The sequence below is a fragment of the Moschus berezovskii genome, chromosome 9 (genome assembly GCF_049115385.1).
Source record: "Moschus berezovskii isolate FMDL1 chromosome 9, NW_MosBer_1.0, whole genome shotgun sequence".
In the NCBI taxonomy this organism is placed as follows: Eukaryota; Metazoa; Chordata; class Mammalia; order Artiodactyla; family Moschidae; genus Moschus; species Moschus berezovskii.
The window spans coordinates 43,650,753-43,668,808 of record NC_142468.1 but is presented as its reverse complement, the minus strand read 5'-3'; the positions used below and the strand labels follow the sequence as shown (position 1 = coordinate 43,668,808).

At 36.3% G+C, this 18,056-nt stretch overlaps 1 protein-coding gene across 7 annotated transcripts in view; it reads left to right on the top strand.

The window, feature by feature from the left end:
• The window catches only part of ATP8B4 (ATPase phospholipid transporting 8B4 (putative)), a 283,705-nt gene that overhangs the window by 179,695 nt on the left and 85,954 nt on the right, over positions 1-18,056 (top strand). For all 7 annotated transcript variants that reach the window (XM_088839599.1, XM_088839597.1, XM_055437072.2 and 4 more), the window contains 2 exons: positions 2,055-2,098; positions 6,698-6,863. In XM_088839599.1, the coding sequence (XP_088695725.1) occupies positions 2,055-2,098; positions 6,698-6,863 (210 nt within the window). The remainder of the gene's footprint in view (positions 1-2,054; positions 2,099-6,697; positions 6,864-18,056) is intronic.

The window sequence follows — 18,056 nt, the reverse complement described above, 5'->3', positions numbered from 1 at the left end:
GCAAGCGTTTTTTCATTTCATGGCTGCAATCACCATCTGCAGTGATTTTGGAGCCCCCCAGAATAAAGTCTGACACTGTTTCCCCATCTATTTCCCATGAAGTGATGGGACCAGATGCCATGATCTTTGATAGCTTGTAATTTCCCTCATAAAAGGCAGGAAAGTAACGGAAAGATTTAACAACCCCTTTAGACCTTTAATTTATAAAGCTGTTCCAATTTATAATAATTTATTATGTCAGTAAAATATATTCTTATTGAAGAACTCATAGATTGTTCCAGAATCATTTCTCCCCCATACAATTGGCCTTGTTTATGCCATAGATCCAGGCCTTGGGAAATTTTTATAGTCTATTCTTATTTGCCTAAAGCTTCTATTTTCTTTCTCGGATCTATCATTTTCTTAGACTTCAGTTTTTCTTTGCTTCATCACCAGCCTTATGAAGAGGCTTTCTTTGAGAATACAATTTTACACAAAGACAGTTTGTTTGCTTTTATCATTTATCAGAATTATAGCATAGGGGGTAATGACTAGAACATAACTGTGGTGGTTTGGTATTTAAATTCCAGGTGCTGGGTGAGGTTCATTCACTAGCTCCGGGATTCCTCCCATACAGCAGCCTCACTGTATTCTAGATTTATACCTGAGCCCCAGAAAAACAACCAGTAACTCTTTATCAGTGCTTTTTTGTGTCATACTCTTGTATAGTGAGGGGCTTCTCAGGTGGTGCTAGTGGCAAATAACCTGCAGGAGAGGTAAGAGATGCCATTTCCATCCCTGGGTTGGGAAAATCCCTTTCAGAAGGGCATGGCAACCCACTCCTGTATTCTTGTCTGGAGAATCCCCTGGGCAAAGAAGCCTGTCAGGCTACGGTCCAAAGGGTTGCACATAACTGAAGTGACTTAGCATGCATGTTTGTATTGAATAGTGAAAAGAGAGAGATTTGAATTAAAAACCTACTACGGGCTTCCCTGGTGGCTCGGAGGATAAAGAATCTGCCTGCAATGCAGGAGACTTGGGTTCAATCCCTGGGTTGGGAAGATCCCCTGAAGAAGGGAATGACAATCCACTTCAGTATTCTTGCCTGGAGAATTCCATCAACAGAGTAGCCTGATTGGACTACAGTCCACAGCGTCACAAACAGTCGTACATGACTGAGTGACTAACACTGCTACTATATTATGCTGACTTTTCAGTTTTAGTTGAATCATGTAGGAGACCAGGGCTCGATCCCTGGGTTGAAAAGTGCCCCTGGAGAAGGGAATGGCTTCCCACTCCAGTATTCTGGCCTGGAGAATTCCATGGGCTGTATAGTCCATGGGGTTGCACAGAGTTGGACGAGACTGAGTGACTTTCACATGTCACTTTATATTCTGTTCTTCAGTTCTGTCTTCCATGAAACAGGAATGAAAATATTTCTCTTCTTTTTTAAAGATTTTCATTTCTGTTTTAAAAATCCCTCTATTTTCCAATATATTTGTAATAAACACATATTGGCTTTATATTAAGAACAGTTACTTTTAAATGTTTGGCACATGGGTGGCTATGTTCTCTGACTACAGAAGGCTCTGACGTTGTTTAATGTTTACATGCTAATTTGACCTTGCCATTACAGATATTAAAGATTTATCTGGTCCAGACCAATATAGACAAAGATGTACTCACCACGCTCTAGCACTAATGAGAGTTGGTCTGTCTTACATACCATTTTGAATTCCCCAACAGTGTGTATAAAGTGAAAAACAAAAATTTGTCTTGTGCAAGCATCATAGATAATGTAACAACAGAATGATAAAATTTCTAGAAAAACAGAATTATGACTTATTTTGTATTAATGTGTACTGATTTTGTTCTGTTTTGGGCAAATGAATATCTTTCTGTGTTAATTTCCATGTCTAGTGTTACTGTTTGAAAACACTTAAAAATGTCTAGGTTTGAACTCATAATGTCATCTAGTAGTGGTGTTTTAATAAACAAGTATATTTCTTCAAACTAAATGTGTAAATCTAGTTTCAATTTCATCTGTTTTTAATTCTCTGTTTTGGTCTTGGCAGGTGAAGTGCGTGATGACCTGGGTCAGAAGACTGACATGACTAAGGTGTGGAGGTGATTAAGTTCATTCTTTTAGTTTCAAATTGTACGTGCTTTTAAAAAATGATGAGTTCCTTGATGCCTAATTTCCACTATGACCAGATTAGATACTTACTATGTAACTTAAAAAAAAATTCATATGGTTCAACTTCCTTCTTATCCAGGTTTCCCAATCACAGAGTTCACTGTCTTTTTTCCCCTCTGTTAGAGGTATTTATTATATACAATCAAATATATTTCTTAATTTTTTATATAGGTGGTAGTGAACTATACTTATTGTGCTTAACTTTCTTCCTTAGCAATGATCAAGATCATTCTATATCAGTGGGAAAAAAAGGGCTCCCTAATTCTTTTTATGGTGAATAATATTTTATTATATTGATGTTCCTTATGTAAGGAGGTAGGAATGGACATTCAGAATATTTTCAACATTTTGCTTGTAAAGGAAATGCAACAAAAGTAACCATGTATACATGTTACATTACATGGATCCTATACTTTCTAACAAGTTCCATTTCTAGAAATGGGATTGCTAAGTCAAAATGTATGTGCATTTGTAATTTGATCAATATTTCCAAATTGTCCTCTTTAGAATTTGCACTAATTTACCCTGTCACAAGCAATGTACAAGAATGCCTGCTTTCTCCTACCCTCACCAACACAATGTTTTATCAATTTTTTAATTAATTTCTATTGGAAGATAGTTGATTTACAATGTTGTATTAGTTTCTGCTCTACAGCAAAGTGAATCAGTTATATGAATACATTTATCCACCAATTTACACTGTTACAAGCAATGTACAAGAGTGTCAGCTTTTTCTTACCTTCACTAGCACAAAGTTTTTGATTTTTGACAAGACTATTTAAAAAGTAACTTTGCTGTACTGGAGAAATTAAGCACAACATTGTAAATCATCTGTACTTCAATAAAATAAAAAAGAATTTGTTCTCTCCCTTTTTTGTACAAGAATTTGTGGTTATTAATTTCCCTCTGAACACTGCTTTAGTTTTATTACATGGATTTTGGCCTGTAATATCTTTATTTTTGTTATATCAGTTTGAATATCCACACTGAACCATGAGAAGAACTAAACATTTCGAAGAGGTTGGGACTCGCTCCTGCCTCATAATATTTTTAATAAAAGAATAGATTCGTATTTCTACTTTGGGGGATTTATTCAGGTTTTCATTATGGCTTAATATGATCAATTGTCTGTGTTCCAGGGTCCTTAAAATGAAAGTTTATGTATTTTCTGTTTTCAAGGTATAAAATTAGCTGTATTGTCATTTAATTCTACCTTATTAATTATATTATTTAGGTCTTCTATTCATTATTTTTTATCTATGTTATTTGTTTGGATTAAAGAGGTTAATAAAAGCATTCTGATAATTTCTCTCTCTCTCTCTCTCTAGCTCTCCTATATAGCCTGAAGTCTCCATTTTATGAGTATTGATGCTATTGTGAGGTGCACTGATGTTCATAGTAGTTATATTTTTATCATGAATGTGCTCTTCTTTGATTAATTTAATTCTTCTTGTCTTGGATGCAACCTTATTTGATATTAAGATCATGTCTCCTGGTTAACTTTTGATTTGCATTTGCCTACCTTTTTTTTTTCAATATTCCTGAATAGCTTTGTTTTAGATATGTCTCTTAAGAATGTACAGCATAGGATTGGCTTTTACTTTACTTGCAATTTTTTAGTAAGTGAGTTAGGGCCATTACATTGGATCTGTTAAATATTTTAGATTATACTTTATAATATTTAATAATTCTCTGTATGGGTTCTACAGACTATGTGTTTGCTTCTCTTATAGTATTTAGGAAAATATTTCATTGTTTCTCCATTGTATATTTTCAAGAGTTTGTATAATACTCTTAATTCTTTTTGGAAGGAGTATCTGTCAATTTCCTAATATGAAAAATGGTAAAATTATTATGGTTATCTTTCTTTCCCTCATATTGTCCTACTATTTTTATTAATGATGCTTCTTAATCTTAAGTGTACATAGATTTCTCTTAGTTGATTTGAGTTTTTTAATGGTATCTTCTCACTTTCAAATACTAAAATGAGGACATCAGGATCTTCTAATTTTTAAGCAATCTTTCCATGTAGTCAATGTATATAGCATATACATTTTGTTTTATAATCCTAATCTGTTTCTTTTATATTTAGTTCTTCAGTTAATAAGATTCAGTGCTTACCACTAACTACTTTTCCCTTTCCCACTGTTTTTCCAGTTATCTTTTACTTGGCTGAAGTGTATCCTCCAGTTTCAAGAAGGGTTCATGAGAAATAGCAGTTCAGAATTATCTGTTGACTTAATCATTGAATGACATTACTAAATTAATTGATTAGCTCTAGTAGTTTTCTAGTAGCATCTTTAGGACTTTGTACAGTTTCATGTCTCTACAAACAGTGACAGTTTTACTTCTTTTTCAATTTGTATTCCTTCTACTTATTTTTCTAGTCTGACAGGCTGTAATCTTTATGAGTCATGGTTTCTTCCCTGGGTGTCAGGGGGAAGGGGTTTAGGGAAGTTAAGGCCAGTGTGTATTTTACTTTGTACTAGTGAGTTGATCAATTTTTTCTTCTATTGGGTAGTTGTTTTTAAATTTTATTACATGAACAAAACAATCTTTGATTAAAATAAGTCTCTATGATTCTGAAATAAACACAGCTACTGGACTACCTTGTATACTGGTATGTATTCTCATGTACTTGGATATATTAAGTATTATATTTAAAATATTATTTTGCAGTCTCCAAGACAAAGTGTATTTGAAAAGTATTTTCTCATCAGTTGTTCTTGCAAAGACTTTATCACAGGTCTAGTCCTTTGAGTAATAAACTTTAAAAAATTAGTAGTACATGTTATGCTTTTCATCAGTCAGTGAATTAACAGAGATCTTATTTAATATTAAAATTATCTTCTATTTTGTTCTAACTTTAATCCTATTTCTTTCATTTTTGTGATCAACAAATTTTGAAGTGGACAGTAAACGAATATTAACAATGAGCACAATGTGTACTGCAGATCTCTAGAACTTTTTCACCTTGTACATCTGAAACTAATTTCTCATTGAACGGCAATGCCCCACTTCCCCATTCTTCTAGTCCTTGGAAACTACTGTTTTACACTCAGTTTTTATGAATTTTACTATGTTAGATATCTTACATAAATAGAATTATGCAATATTTATTCTTTTGTGAGTGATTTATCTCTTTTAATGTGATGCCCTCAAGCTTCATTCATGTTGCAGCATAAAGACAAGGTTCCTTTTTTATGGCTGAATAATATTCTCTGTGTATAAAACCACATATTCTTTATTCATCAGTTGACGGATGTTTCTTTAATTTCTGAAGTGAAATGAAAGTGTTAATCACTTAGTCATGTCTGACTCTTTGTGGCCCCCATGGACTGTACCCTGCCAGGCTCCTCTGTCCATGGAATTCTCCAGGCAAGAATACTGAAGTGGGTAGCCATTCCCTTCTCCAGGGGATCTTTCCAACCCAGGGATCAAACCCAGGTCTCCTGCATTGCAGGCAGATTCTTTACCACTGAACCACTAGGGAAGCCCTATGTTGTTTCTGCTGCTGCTAAGTCACTTCAGTCGTGTCCGACTCTGTGGGACCCCATAGACGGCAGTCCACCAGGTTCCCCTGTCCCTGGGATTCTCCAGGCAAGAACACTGGAGTGGGTTGCCATTTCCTTCTCCAATGCGTGAAAGTGAAAAGTGAAAGTGAAGTTGCTCAGTCATGTCTGACTCTTAGTGACCCCATGGACTGCAGCCCACCAGGCTCCCCTGTCCCTGGGATTCTCCAGGCAAGAACACTGGAGTGGGTTGCCATTTCCTTCTCCAATGCGTGAAAGTGAAAAGTGAAAGTGAAGTTGCTCAGTCATGTCTGACTCTTAGCGACCCCATGGACTACTGCCTACCAGGTTCCTCCGTCCATGGGATTTTCCAGGCAAGGGATCTGGAGTGGGTTGCCATTGCTTTCTCCAATGTTGTTTCTATCTTTTGGCTATTGTGAATTATGTTGCAGTGAATGTGTGAGTACAAATATCTCAAGATCTTGTTTTAATTCTGTCATAATATTTTTCAGTTTCTTTAGTGAGATCAGAGAAAGTACTCTGTAATCAAACACATTAATATTTTTATATCTTGAAATATTCATGCTAAGTAGACTTTAAAATGTCTATAATTACACACATACTATTTCAGGTCAGATATTGCTGCCAAAATGAGTTCAAGTAAGGTCAAGTTTTTCTATCAAGTAGGTTTTGAAAGCAACTTTCAATTTTTAGGGCTTCTTTGTATTTTGGAGTTGAAGTAAACATTTGAGAATTTGTATAGCCATTGGATTTTTTTCTTCTCCATATGATTTTGGAAGGTTTATTACTCTGGTAATGAAGGCTTACATGGCTCTGAAATGAGAAGATGATATTGAACAGTAATGAGGAAACAGAAAGCCATTTTAGTGCCAAGCTTTGGAGGCTGAAAAGTCATACAAATTCTAAAAATACTTAGAGGAAGTGTTTCTGAATTTTAAAAGACTTTTGTTGGAATGAAGTCTACAGTTTTGTTGTTGTTCTCCTACAGAAAAAAGAGACTGTGGGTTTCTCAGTCAGCCCTCAAGCAGACAGAACATTCCAATTTTTTGACCACCATTTGATGGAATCCATTGAACTGGGTGATCCCAAAGTGCATGAATTCCTTAGGTTACTTGCACTCTGCCACACTGTAATGTCAGAGGAAAATAGTGCAGGTAAGTACAAAGTGTGTCTGAGTCTTGTTTTTAAAATAGGTATATTTTCATTGAAATGTTTGGAATTGGAAGGATTTTCTAATCCAAAATACAGCATCTCACAAGGGCTTTACCTATTACTAGGTTTTCTTTGTATTTATTTGTATACTGAATGTTTTCTAAAAGTATGGAGAGACTTAAAAGAAAAGAAAAAAATAGGAACAGTAAAAAGATGAGGGCCTAGATAAGCCAGTTAAAAGGGATAGATTTTATTTTTTATGACTGAACACCATATTTGCATACAACAATGCTAAACTGATCTTTGTAATACTAATGCCAATAATGATATTTTTATCTGAGGATATCACAATGCCTTTAAGTAAATTTTTTTTTATCTCTACCTTCAAGTCTATTTCATTTTTTAAGTTCTATTTTAATAGCTATCTGATTTTATTTTAATATTATGATATTTCCTTAGATCTCTTTGAGGATATTAATTATTCTTAATTTGAAATCTTTTGTTTCCTCTGCTGTGTTTCACTTATGAAATGTGTTTTTTTGAGTTCTGTGTCTAACTTTCATGTTGTTCTCAAACGTTTTATTGTTTGTTGTTGCCTGTTCTTATTTGTGTGTGAGCATCCCAGTTTGACTCTTGGTGAATGTAGGTTCTGATAGCAGCCTGTCTCCCAAGATTGTTGGGGAGAGTCACAAAACATTGCTCGTCTTCTAGGCATGGAGTTTCTCCCTTCCTGGAGTTCATATGATACCTGGGCTTAACTTATTTTTTCAAATCTAGTGCTAGAATTCTGTGTCAGAACTCTCATTTCAGAGAAAGTATTTAAGGTCTGGCCTAAAAGAAAATATCACAGTCATGGACTCCCTTTCTTTTGTTAATTAATTTCTCTTATCCTTGTGGGATCCTAAAGCTATTTCTGACTGTTTTCAGCTTTGGTCTCCAGCCCCAGCATGAAAACCATAAAAGGTTCCTTAGGTGGATTGTGTACTTAGTGTAGAAGAACATTTTCAAGGTTTCATCTTGAGGCAAATATCACTGTAGCCTGTTGTTGGAAGTAAGCTGGCAGGAGGAGAAGCCCAAGTGGTCCCGGCAAGCTTGAGTGGAATCCTTCAACTCATTTTATTTCTGGTGCCCCCAAGATCACTTCTGCTCTTCTCATTTGTTGATTCTGATTTAGAGAAACTTTGGGAGTTGCTTTTAACTCTGTATTAATTTTCTTTTTCAAATTCTTTGAACTGTGTTTTTCTCCTTTCTTATTTATTCATTTATCAAATCTAATCTTTATCTTTCAGACATTTCTCAAGTTTCTGGTTCACTGAAAATACTCATTCCTCTTTTATGGTATTGCTGCAATTTTTTCATATTGTGATATTTTAATATTTAAATTAATTTTTAATTGGAGGATAATGGCCCTACAATATTGTGTTGATCTCTACCATCAGTTCAGTTCAGTTCAGTCCCTCAGTCGTTTCTGACTCTTTGTGACCCCATAAATCGCAGCACGCCAGGCTTCCCTGTCCATCACCAACTCCTGGAGTTCACTCAAACTCATGTCCATCGACTCGGTGATGCTATCCTGCCATCTCATCCTCTGTCCTCCCCTTCTCCTCCTGCCCCAAATCCCTCCCAGCATCAGGGTCTTTTCCAATGAGTCAATTCTTCGCATGAAGTGGCCAAACTATTGGAGTTTCAGCTTTAGCATCAGTCCTTCCAATGAACACCCAGGACTGATCTCCTTTAGAATGGACTGGTTGGATCTCCTTGCAGTCCAAGGGACACTCAAGAGTCTTCTCCAGCACCACATTTCAAAAGCATCAATTCTTTGGAGCTCAGCTTTCTTCACAGTCCAACTCTCACATTCATACACGACCCCTGGAAAAACCATAGCTTTGAATAGACAGACCTTTGTTGGCAAATTAATGTCTCTGCTTTTTAATATGCTATCTAGGTTGGTCATAACTTTCCTTCCAAGGAGAAAGGTCTTTTAATTTCATGGCTTCAATTAGCATCCACAATGATTTTGGAACCCCCAAAAATTAAGTCTGACACTGTTTCCACTGTTACCCATCTATTTCCCATGAAATGATGGGACCAGATGCCATGATCTTAGTGTTCTGAATGTTGAGTTTTAAGCCAATTTTTTCACTCTCCTCTTTCACTGTCATCAAGAGGCTGTTTAGTTCCTCTTCACTTTCTGCCATAAGAGTGGTGTCATCTGCATATCTGAGGTTATTGATATTTCTCCCGGCAATCTTGATTCCAGCTTGTGCTTCTTCCAGCCCAGCATTTCTCATGATATACTCTGCATATAAGTTAAATAAGCAGGGTGACAATAAATAGCCTTGATGTACTCCTTTTTCTATTTGGAACCAGTCTGTTGTGCCATGTCCAGTTCTAACTGTTGCTTCCTGACCTGCATACAGGTTTCTCAAGAGGCAGATAAGGTGGTATGGTATTCCCATCTATTTCAGAATTTCCCACAGTTTATTGTGATCCACACAGTCAAAGGCTTTGGCATAGTCAATAAAGCAGAAATAGATGTTTTTCCGGAACAACATCTTTCCGGATGTTGGCAATTTGATCTCTGGTTCCTCTGCCGTTTCTAAAACCTGCTTGAACATCTGGAAGTTCACGGTTCACATATTGCTGAAGCCTGGCTTGGAGAATTTCCATACCTCAATACAAATCAGCCATGAGGAAACATGTTGCCTCCCTCATGAGCCTCCCTCCCACCCCTTCCCACCCCTCCAGGTTGTCGCAAGCACCTGATTTGAGCTCCCTGCATCACATAGCAAATTTTCACCAGCTGTCTAACTCTACATATGGTAATGTGTATTTTCAATGCTACTCTCTATTTGTTCTACCCTCTCCCTCCCTCACTGTGCCCCAAAGTCCATTCTCTCTGTCTGTTGTGATATAATTATATCCAATAAAACACAGATCTTAAGTGTATTGTTGATGAATTTTGACCATTATATACACCCATGTAACCACCATCCCAATCAAAGTATTAATCTTTTCCATCATTCAAGAAAGATTACTCATGTTCCTTTATAGTCCACATCACCAATCACTGCCCAAGCAACCACTATCCTGATTTTTATCATCAAAGATGAGTTTTGCCTGTTCTTATATTAATACTTCATATAAATGGAATCATACAATATGTATTCTTTTGTGTCTGGCTTCTTTCATACAATGTAATGTTTCTGTCATTCATCCATGTCGTCATATCAATCAGTAGTTCATTCTTTTAAATTTGAATAACATTTCACTGTACAAATATGTTTACCACTTTTAATCTTCCCCAGCCCTCTGTTCAGACATTTAGGTTATTTCTAGCTTTGGATTATTATGAATAAAGCTTCCATAAACAATTTTACATCTTTAAAAAAGTTAACAAATTTGTTTTTCATAAATACTTAGGAATGGAAATTGCCTGATCATAGCATAGGTGTGTTTAAGAAACTGCCCAACTGTTTTCCAAAAATGGAGTATCATTTTACTTTCCTACTGTCAGTATATGAGAGTTCTAGTACCTTTACATTCTTACTAACATTTTAGTATTATAACTATTAAGTTGTACCTATTCTCGTGGATATGGACTAATCTTTTCTGCCATATAAAAGCATTTTGAAGTGAAGAGAAGTAAATGTGTGTATCATTTCAACTATTTCAGTTTTTTCCTTTGAGATTCAAATTCTCGCTGAAGGATTACAATACTAAATAAGGGGAAATTACATTTTTTTCTCCTTTTAAAGCTCTAATTATAGGATAGATGACTTAAATCCATGTATGTTCAAGAGTACTGGAAAATATAAACCTTACTTACATAAATGTTAGTTATGATAAAGAACAGAACCCAAATCTGATGAACTTAAAACTATATGGCTCTATAATTTATAGCTGAGGGTATTGCTTTTATTTTAAGTGAGTGCTCTTTGTTTCACGGAGACATTTGGGAAAGTTGATATTCTCATTCCCTTTGCCAGGATAAAATTTCAGAAGCAGAGAAGTGGAAGGTACAAAGGCTTCAATACAAGTTTTTTCTGTTTAGGTGGCTGTCACTTAAAGAGATTAAAAATTTAGAAAATTTGTCTTATTGCCTTAAAATCAGTCCTTTAAAATTTGTTGAAGCTTGATTTATGGCTTGATATGTATTCAGTTTCTGTGTTTTGTGTGTGCTTGAAATAAATGTGCATTATCCAGTTATTAAAAATGGGGTTCTTAATATATCTACTAGATACTGTGTGTTAACTGTATTGTTTAATCTTCTCTCTCTCTCTGGGTTGTTTTGAGTACTTGATTTCTTGATTAATGATAGTGTATTTAAATCACTATGATATAGTGAAAGTGAAAGTTGCTTGGTTGTATCCGACTCTTTGCACCCCCATGGACTATACAGTCCATGGAATTCTCCGGGCCAGAATACTGGAGTGGGTAGCTTTTCCCTTCTCCAGGGGATCTTCCCAACCCAGGGATCAAACCCAGGTCTCCTGCATTGCAGGTGGATTCTTTACCAGCTGAACACAAGGGAAGCCATAAGCATAGTTAGATGCACTGTAATTGTATATTCATTACTTCTACTTTGTTTTGCTAATGTTTGCTTTGTATATTTAAGATCATATTATTAGATACCAGTTTAGAGTTAATTTTTTTTTTAACAAAAACATCTATCAATATGTATTTTTCCTTTAGTAACATGTTTGCCCTAATGTTTATTTTGTCTGCTGTTAGTATAGTTATAGATGTTTATTTTGTCTGATCCAGTATAGTTATTGATGTTTCCCTCTTGTTAGTATTTGCATTGTTCAGCTTTCCATACTCTTTCCTGCCATTCCTTTTTTTTTTTAATGTTCTAGACACATCTCTTTTAAATGGCAAAATTTTTATATTTACAAGAATATCTAGTTTAACTAAATCAAATCTTAAATAGAACATTTAGCCAATTACCCATTGTTGATTATCAATATGTTTAGGTTCTAAGTATTTAATATATGGACTTCCCTGTGGTTCAGTGGTAAAGAGTCTGCCTGCAAATGCAGGAGACACGGGTTTAATCACTGGGCTTGGAGAAGAAAACTGGCAAACCACTCCAGCATTCTTGCCTGGGAAATTCCATGAGCAGAGGAGACTGGTGGGCTACAGTCCATGAGGTTACAAAAGAGTCAGATACAACTTGGTGACTAAACAACAATAGCAACAATTTAATATATAATTACTGTAATTACTGATAGATGTCTTTCTACCATCTTACTTTGTATTTTATATTTGCCCTATCATTTGTCTGCCTCTTCTAGTCTTATAGATTTAGTTCAATTTTATTTCTACTGCCTTGAAAATAATATACTCTTATTTGTATTCTTAGTTAATAGCCTAGAACTTTTAGCATAATTGACTCAACAAAGTCTAAGCCTTTTTGAACAAAATAAGGACCTTAAAACACTTCAATACTAATAAACCCTGTCCTGATTTATATAGTATTTTTGTCTTACATTTTCTTTTTAGGTCCCTGAAGAGGTTATTTTTATGGTTTTTACAGTCAGTTTACTAGATTTATTCATATGTTTACTCATTCCTATGATCTTTAATGCTGTCCAATCACTGAGCTTCTGCTGGTCAAAAATATATTCTTTAGAATTTCTTTTAGGCAGAAGCTGCTGGTAGTAAACTCTCAAAAGCTTTGAAAACAACTTTATTTCATCCCTATTCTTTAGAAAATTTTTTTACTGAAGTATAGTTAATTTAAAATATTATATTTAATTTCTGCTATACAGCAAAGTTACTCAGTTATACATATATATATATATTCTTTTTTATATTCTTTTCACAGGATATTGAATATAGTTCCCTGAGCTATACAATAGGATCTTAATTTTTTATATATCCTGAATATGATAGCTTGCATCTGCTAATCCCAAACTATCAATCCTTCCCTCCCACAATCCCTCTTCCCCTGGCTCGTTCTTACTCTTGAATGATGTTTGTTGTGTGCAAAGGTTTAAGGTGACAATTTTCTTAGCACAATGAAGATATTTAACTATATTTTGACTGCTATTTCTGTTACTGCATGGTCAGCTGTTAGTTCAGTTCTGACTGAAGGTGATCAGTCCTTTCTCCCTGGTTCAGTACAGTCACTCAGTCGTGTCCGACTCTTTGTGACCCCATGAACCGCAGCACACCAGACCTCCCTGTCCATCACCAATTCCAGAGTTCACCCAAAACCACGTCCATCAAGTCAGTGATGGTATCCAACCATCTCATCCTCTGTCGTCCCCTTCTCCTCCTGTCCTCAATCTTTCCCAGCATCAGGATATTTTCCAGTGAGTCAGCTCTTCACATCAGGTGGCCAAAGTATTGGAGTTTCAGCTTCAACATCAGTCCTTCCAATGAACAACCAAGACGGATCTCCTTCAGGATGGACTGGTTGGATCTCCTTGCAGTCCAAGGGACTCTCAAGAGTCTTCTCCAGCACCACAGTTCAAAAGCATCAATTCTTCAGTGCTCAGCTTTCTTTATAGTCCAATTCTCACATCCATACATGACCACTGGAAAAACCATAGCCTTGACTAGACGGACCTTTGTTGGCAAAGTAACGTCTCTGTTTTTTAATATGTTGTCTAGGTTGGTCATAACTTTCCTTTCAAGGAGCAAGCGTCTTTTCATTTCATGGCTGCAATCACCATCTGCAGTGATTTTGGAGCCCAGAAAAATAAACACTGTTTTCACTGTTTCCCCATCTATTTCCCATGAAGTGATGGGACTGGATGCCTTGATCTTAGTTTTCTGAATGTTGAGCTTTAAGCCAACATTTTCACTCTCCTCTTTCACTTTCATCAAGAGGCTTTTTAGTTCTTCTTCACTTTCTGCCATAAGGATGGTGTCCTCTGCAATCTGAGGTTATTGATATTTCTCCCAGCAATCTTGATTCCAGCTTGTGCTTCTTCCAGCCCAGCGTTTCTCATGATGTACTCTGCATATAAGTTAAATAAGCAGAGTGACAATATACAGCCTTGACATACTCCTTTTCCTATTTGGAACCAGTCTGTTGTTCCATGTCCAGTTCTAACTGTTGCTTCCTGAGCTGCATACAGGTTTCTCAAGAGGCGGGTCAGGTCTGGTATTCCCATCTCTTTCAGAATTTTCCACACTTTATTGTGATCCACACAGTCAAAAGCTTTGGCATAGTCAATAAAGCAGAAATAGATGTTTTTGTGGAACTCTCTTGCTTTTTCGATGATGCAATGGATGTTGGCAATTTGATCTCTGGTTCTTCTGCCTTTTCTAAAACCAGCTTGAACATCTGGAAGTTCATGGTTCATGTATTGCTGAAGCATGGCGTGGAGAATTTTGAGCATTATTTTACTAGCGTGTGAGATGAGTGCAATCGTGCGGTAGTTTGAGCATTCTTTGGCATTGCCTTTCTTTGGGATTGGAATGAAAACTGACCTTTTCCAGTCCTGTGGCCACTGCTGAGTTCTCCAAATTTGCTGGCATATTGAGTGCAGCACTTTCACAGCATCATCTTTCAGGATTTGAAATAGCTCAACTGGAATTCCATCGCCTCCACTAGTTTTGTTCATAGTGATGCTTCCTAAGGCCCACTTGACTTCACATTCCAGGATGTCTGGCTCTAGGTGAGTGATCACACCATCATGGTTATCTGGGTTGTGAAGATCTTCTTTATACAGTTCTTCTGTATATTCTTCCCACCTCTTCTTAATATCTTCTGCTTCTGTTAGGTTCCTACCATTTCTGTCCTTATTACGCCCATCTTTGCATGAAATGTTCCCTTGGTATCTCTAATTTTCTTTAAGAGATCTCTAGTCTTTCCCATTCTATTGTTTTCCTCTATTTCTTTGCACTGATCACTGAGGAAGGCTTTCTTATCTCTCCTTGCTATTCTTTGTAACTTTGCATTCAAATGGGTATATAGTTCCTTGTCCCCTTTGCTTTTTGCTTCCCTTCTTTTCACAGCTATTTGTAAGGCCTCCTCAGACAGCCATTTTGCTTTTTTGCATTTCTTTTCCATGGGGATGGTCTTGATCCCTGTCTCCTGTACAGTGTCACAAACTTCCATCCATAGTTCATCAGGCACTCTGTCTATCAGATCTAGTCCCTTAAATCTATTTCTCACTTGCACTGTATAGTCATAAGGGATTTGATTTAGGTCATACCTGAATGGTCTAGTGGTTTTCTCCACTTTCTTCAATTTCAGTCTGAATTTGGCAATAAGGAGTTCATGATCTGAGCCACAGTCAGCTCCCAGTCTTGTTTTTGCTGACTGTATAGAGCTTCTCCATCTTTGGCTGCAAAGAATATAATCAATCTGATTTCGGTGTTGACCATCTCGTGATGTCCATGTGTTGGAGTCTTCTCTGTGTTGTTGGAAGAGGGTGTTTGCTATGACCAGTGCATTCTCTTGGCAGAACTCCATTAGCCTTTGCCCTGCTTCATTCTGTACTCCAAGGCCAAATTTGCCTGTTACTCCAGGTGTTTCTTGACTTTCTACTTTTGCATTCCAGTCCCCCATAATGAAAAGGACATCTGCTTTGGGTGTTAGTTCTATAAGGTCTTGTAGGTCTTCTTAGAACCATTCAGCTTCTTCAGCATTACTGGTTGGGGCATAGACTTGAGATTTCTTCTTCTTTCATATTCGTATCATAGGTGTGAATTTTTTAAATATTTGTATTGCTTGGAATTCATTGAGATTCTTGAGTCCATAGAATGTTGTCTTTTATCACTTCTGGAATGTCCTCATCCATTTTATTTCTTCAAGTATGGGCTCTGACTCATTTTCTCTCTTGTAATAGATCTTTAGTGTGTAACATTCTCACTTTATTCTCTATGTCTTTTAATAATTCTTTGATTTTTTTCATTTCTTTGTCCCTCTGTGATATATTCTGGAATTTTCTCTATTTTTTCGCCTGTACACCAATTTTTTCTAGTAGTATTTAATCCACTGTTTTTGACTTCTACTAAGTCTTTAATTCTTTTTTCGAATCTGATTAATTTTATCCCTTTTATTTTTTGAAATCTGGTAAATATTTGTTTGTAGTATTTCTGATAACTTCAGTATCTAAAGTTTTTAGGGATATTATTCTCTCTGTGCTTTCTGTTGGTTCTAATTATATCTTGGCCATTTTATTTGGGACTTCATTTGTAGAAATTTTTCAGGTTCTGAGGCTAAGACTTGTTTCTCCAAGAAAGGATTTGCATTTCCTTTAGACACTATTTGGGCTTCCCTTGTGGTTCAGCTGGTAAAGAATCTGCCTGCAATGCGGGAGACCTGAGTTCAATCCCTGGGTTGGGAAGATCTCCTGGAGAAGGGGAAGGTTACCCACTCCAGTATTCTTGCCTGGAGAATTCCATGGACTATGCAGTCCATGGGGTCGCAAAGAGTCAAACAGGACTGAGTGACTTTCACTTAGTCACTAATGTATATTTGCATCCTATATTCACAATATCTGGGTGATCTGTGAATTTAGGATGCAAATATACATGAAAGTCAGTTTTCTGTTATAAATTTTCAGCATTTTTTTTCTCTTATAAATAAACAGTTTTCCTTATAGGCACTCTTAAAATGGGCACTGTTTTCCAGGTTACCTTCATACTGAGAGAACATCCTTTTGGCGGGGGAGGGTGCTCAGTTTTAAGAAGTGATCTCCTATTAGACTTCTTCCCCTGGCCTATGTCTTTTCTAACCAAAGCCCTGAGATACTGGAAACCAGTTAGTTTCAAAAATGCCCATCCTTTATTCCAACTGTTTTTTTTCTGTCAGTCTTTGACCTGAGCAACTGCTGCTTTCTTGCCAGTCCTGGGTACATGTAAAAATACTTAAATGCTTTTTATTTATAGAATCTATAGCTGGTTCTAACAGAGGAGGTTGATCCTGGAACCTAGTCCACCATGTTTCCAGAAGTGGAAGTTATCATGTCATTTCATAATAGATGAAGTAATTGCTTCATTTTTTTTAATTTCAAAAATTAATTTATGCCTATTATAGCAAATGAAGCCATACAACATAAAGATTTATAAAGGCAAATATAGTAATTTCTTCCCTGAACTTTAATTCAATCTCTAGAGAGGTAACTCGGAGAAGGCAAGGGCAACCCACTCCAGTACTCTTGCCTGGAGAATACCATGGACGGAGGAGCCTGGTAGGCTGCAGTCCATGGGGTCGCAAAGAGTCGGACATGACTGAGCGACTTCACTTTCACTTTTCACTTTCATACATTGGAGAAGGAAATGGCAACCCACTCCAGTGTTCTTGCCTGGAGAATCCCAGGGACGGGCAAACCTGGTGGGCTGCCGTCTATGGGGTCACACAGAGTTGGACACAACTGAAGAGACTTAGCAGCAGCAGCAATAGAGAGGTAACTAATGTTAACATTTGGTGTACATAATTTCACACTTTCTACTTGCTTATACATATATGCATATATAGATAGATAGATATGTAAGTAGTTTCTTTTTAACAAGAAAGAATTCTAGTACATAGATTAATATGCAACCAGTTTTCTTAACAATTTATCTTGGACATTACTATAAATCAGTAAATATGGATCTAGCTCTGCCTACTTTTTTCTAATTTATTTTTACATACAAAGATAATTTAGAAGGGCTTACTTTATTCATGCTGGTTTTTAAGTGTATTTTTATTTTTTCCCCCACTTCATTCTTTTTCTCTCTTCTCTCCTCTTTTTCTCTCTTCCCCCACTCCAGCACATACACAATATCAGGTACCAATCATTAATATCCTGATTTGATTCATTATATTTCAAGGGATTTCTTTGATATATTTTCATAAAAAGATCATTAGTAGCAGACCGAAGAGGAATTTGAGATGTCTGCATTGTCACTCTGGTTGTGTTATCTTGCAAAAGTCGCATCATAAGTTTTACCAGTATAAAATGGAAATACAGGCATACCTCGTTTTGTTGTGCTTCACGTTATTGCACTTCACATATATTGTGTTTTCTACAAATTGAAGATTTGTGCCAACCCTGCATGGAGCAAGTTTATTGGCACCATTTTTCTAACAGCATTTGCTCACTTTGTGTCACCCTGTGACATTTTTGTAATTCTTTTAACATTTCAAACTTTTTCACCTGATGGCTCAGCTGGTAAAGAATCTGCCTGCAATGCAGGAAACCCAAATTCGATCCCTGAGTGGGGAAGATCCTTTGAAGAAAAAA